Source organism: Sapajus apella, unplaced genomic scaffold, assembly GCF_009761245.1.
Source record: "Sapajus apella isolate SASKATOON/1434 unplaced genomic scaffold, GSC_monkey_1.0 scaffold13679, whole genome shotgun sequence".
NCBI classification, from domain to species: Eukaryota; Metazoa; Chordata; class Mammalia; order Primates; family Cebidae; genus Sapajus; species Sapajus apella.
In genome coordinates this window covers 1-1,433 of record NW_022450600.1, presented here as the reverse complement: position 1 = coordinate 1,433, position 1,433 = coordinate 1, and the positions used below count along the sequence as shown (strand labels likewise).

The 1,433-nt window shown below is 47.9% G+C and overlaps 1 gene segment (V, D, J or C); it reads left to right on the top strand.

Annotated features, from left to right (window-relative positions):
• Positions 1–137: 137 nt before the first annotated feature.
• LOC116548506 lies at positions 138–733 on the top strand. The segment is given in 2 exon segments: positions 138–280; positions 384–733. Coding segments are annotated over 2 exon segments (381 nt in total).
• The last annotated feature ends 700 nt before the right edge of the window (positions 734–1,433 follow it).

Here is a 1,433-nt window from a genome sequence, read left to right as displayed (position 1 = left end):
CCATCATTGTCACCAAACACCTGCAAGGCACGGTCACCTTATCTGGGCTCCGACCTCTCCTCAGGCATCTCATCCCAGAGCTTGCTATATAGCAGGAGACATGCAAATACGGTCCTACCTCTGCTGATAAAAACCAGCCCGGCCCTGACCCTGCAGCTCTGGGAGAGCAGCCCCGGCCCTGGGATTCCCAGGAGTTTCCACTTGGTGATCAGCACTGAACACAGACCACCAACCATGGAGTCTGTGCTGAGCTGGGTTTTCCTTGTTACAGTTTTGAAAGGTAATTCACGGAGAACTGGAGACACTGAGTGCGAGTGGACATGAGTGAGGGGAACAGTGGGTATGTGTGGCAGTTAATGACCAGGGTGTCTCTGTGTTTGCAGGTGTCCAGTGTGAGGTGCAGCTGGTGGAGTCTGGGGGAGGCTTGGTCCAGCCTGGGGGATTCCTGAGACTCTCCTGTGCGGCCTCTGGATTCACCTTCAGCAGCTATGCCATGAGCTGGGTCCGCCAGGCTCCGGGGAAGGGGCTGGAGTGGGTGGGTTTTATTAGAACCAAAGCCTATGGTGGGACAGCAGAATACGCCGCGTCTGTGAAAGGCCGATTCACCATCTCGAGAGATGATTCAAAGAACTCGCTGTATCTGCAGAGGAGCAGCCTGAGAGCCGAGGACACGGCCGTGTATTACTGTGCGAGACACAGTGAGGGGAGGCCCGTGTGAGCCCGGACACAAACCTCCTGCGGGGGCGCGCGGGGCCACCAGGGGGCGCTCGGGACCACCGAGGACGGGGCAGGCCCCAGGAGCAGGTGCAGGGGGAGGTTTCCTTTCTCCACAGCTGGAAATGTCAGCTTTGTATTTGCAGAATTCTGGAGCATATTAGGCTGTGATATTTTATTACTTATATTTGTTATAAATTGGTTAACGTTAGTATTTGAATGTTACTAATTATTAAAGTTATGTATATACAAATATTTTTTAAACATATACTTTCAAGGAAAAAAACATTCCTAATTATTTGCACTGATTCTTCCAGGGTTTTATTAACATTTGTTGACATCAACAACCACATAGCTATAGGGACTTAAATGTATAAGCATAGAAAGATGCATAGGCGGGGCGTGGTGACTCACGCTTGTAACTCCAGCTACTCAGGAAACTGAGGCAGGAGAATTCCTTGAACCAGGTGGGTGGAGGTTGCAGTGAGCCCTGATCATGCCACTGCAGTCAAGCCTGGGTGACAGAGTGAGACTCCATCCGAAAAAAAAGGAAGAAAGAAATAAAGAAAGAAGTAAGTATAAATAGACCTACCTAGGCACATATGTTGTAGGCATTCATATTGAACATTACAATAAAATAATTCTGAAAATTATTTTAAAAAATCAAACTTCATGATGAACAAAATATAAATTATTAGAGTAATTCACAATGGATTTCA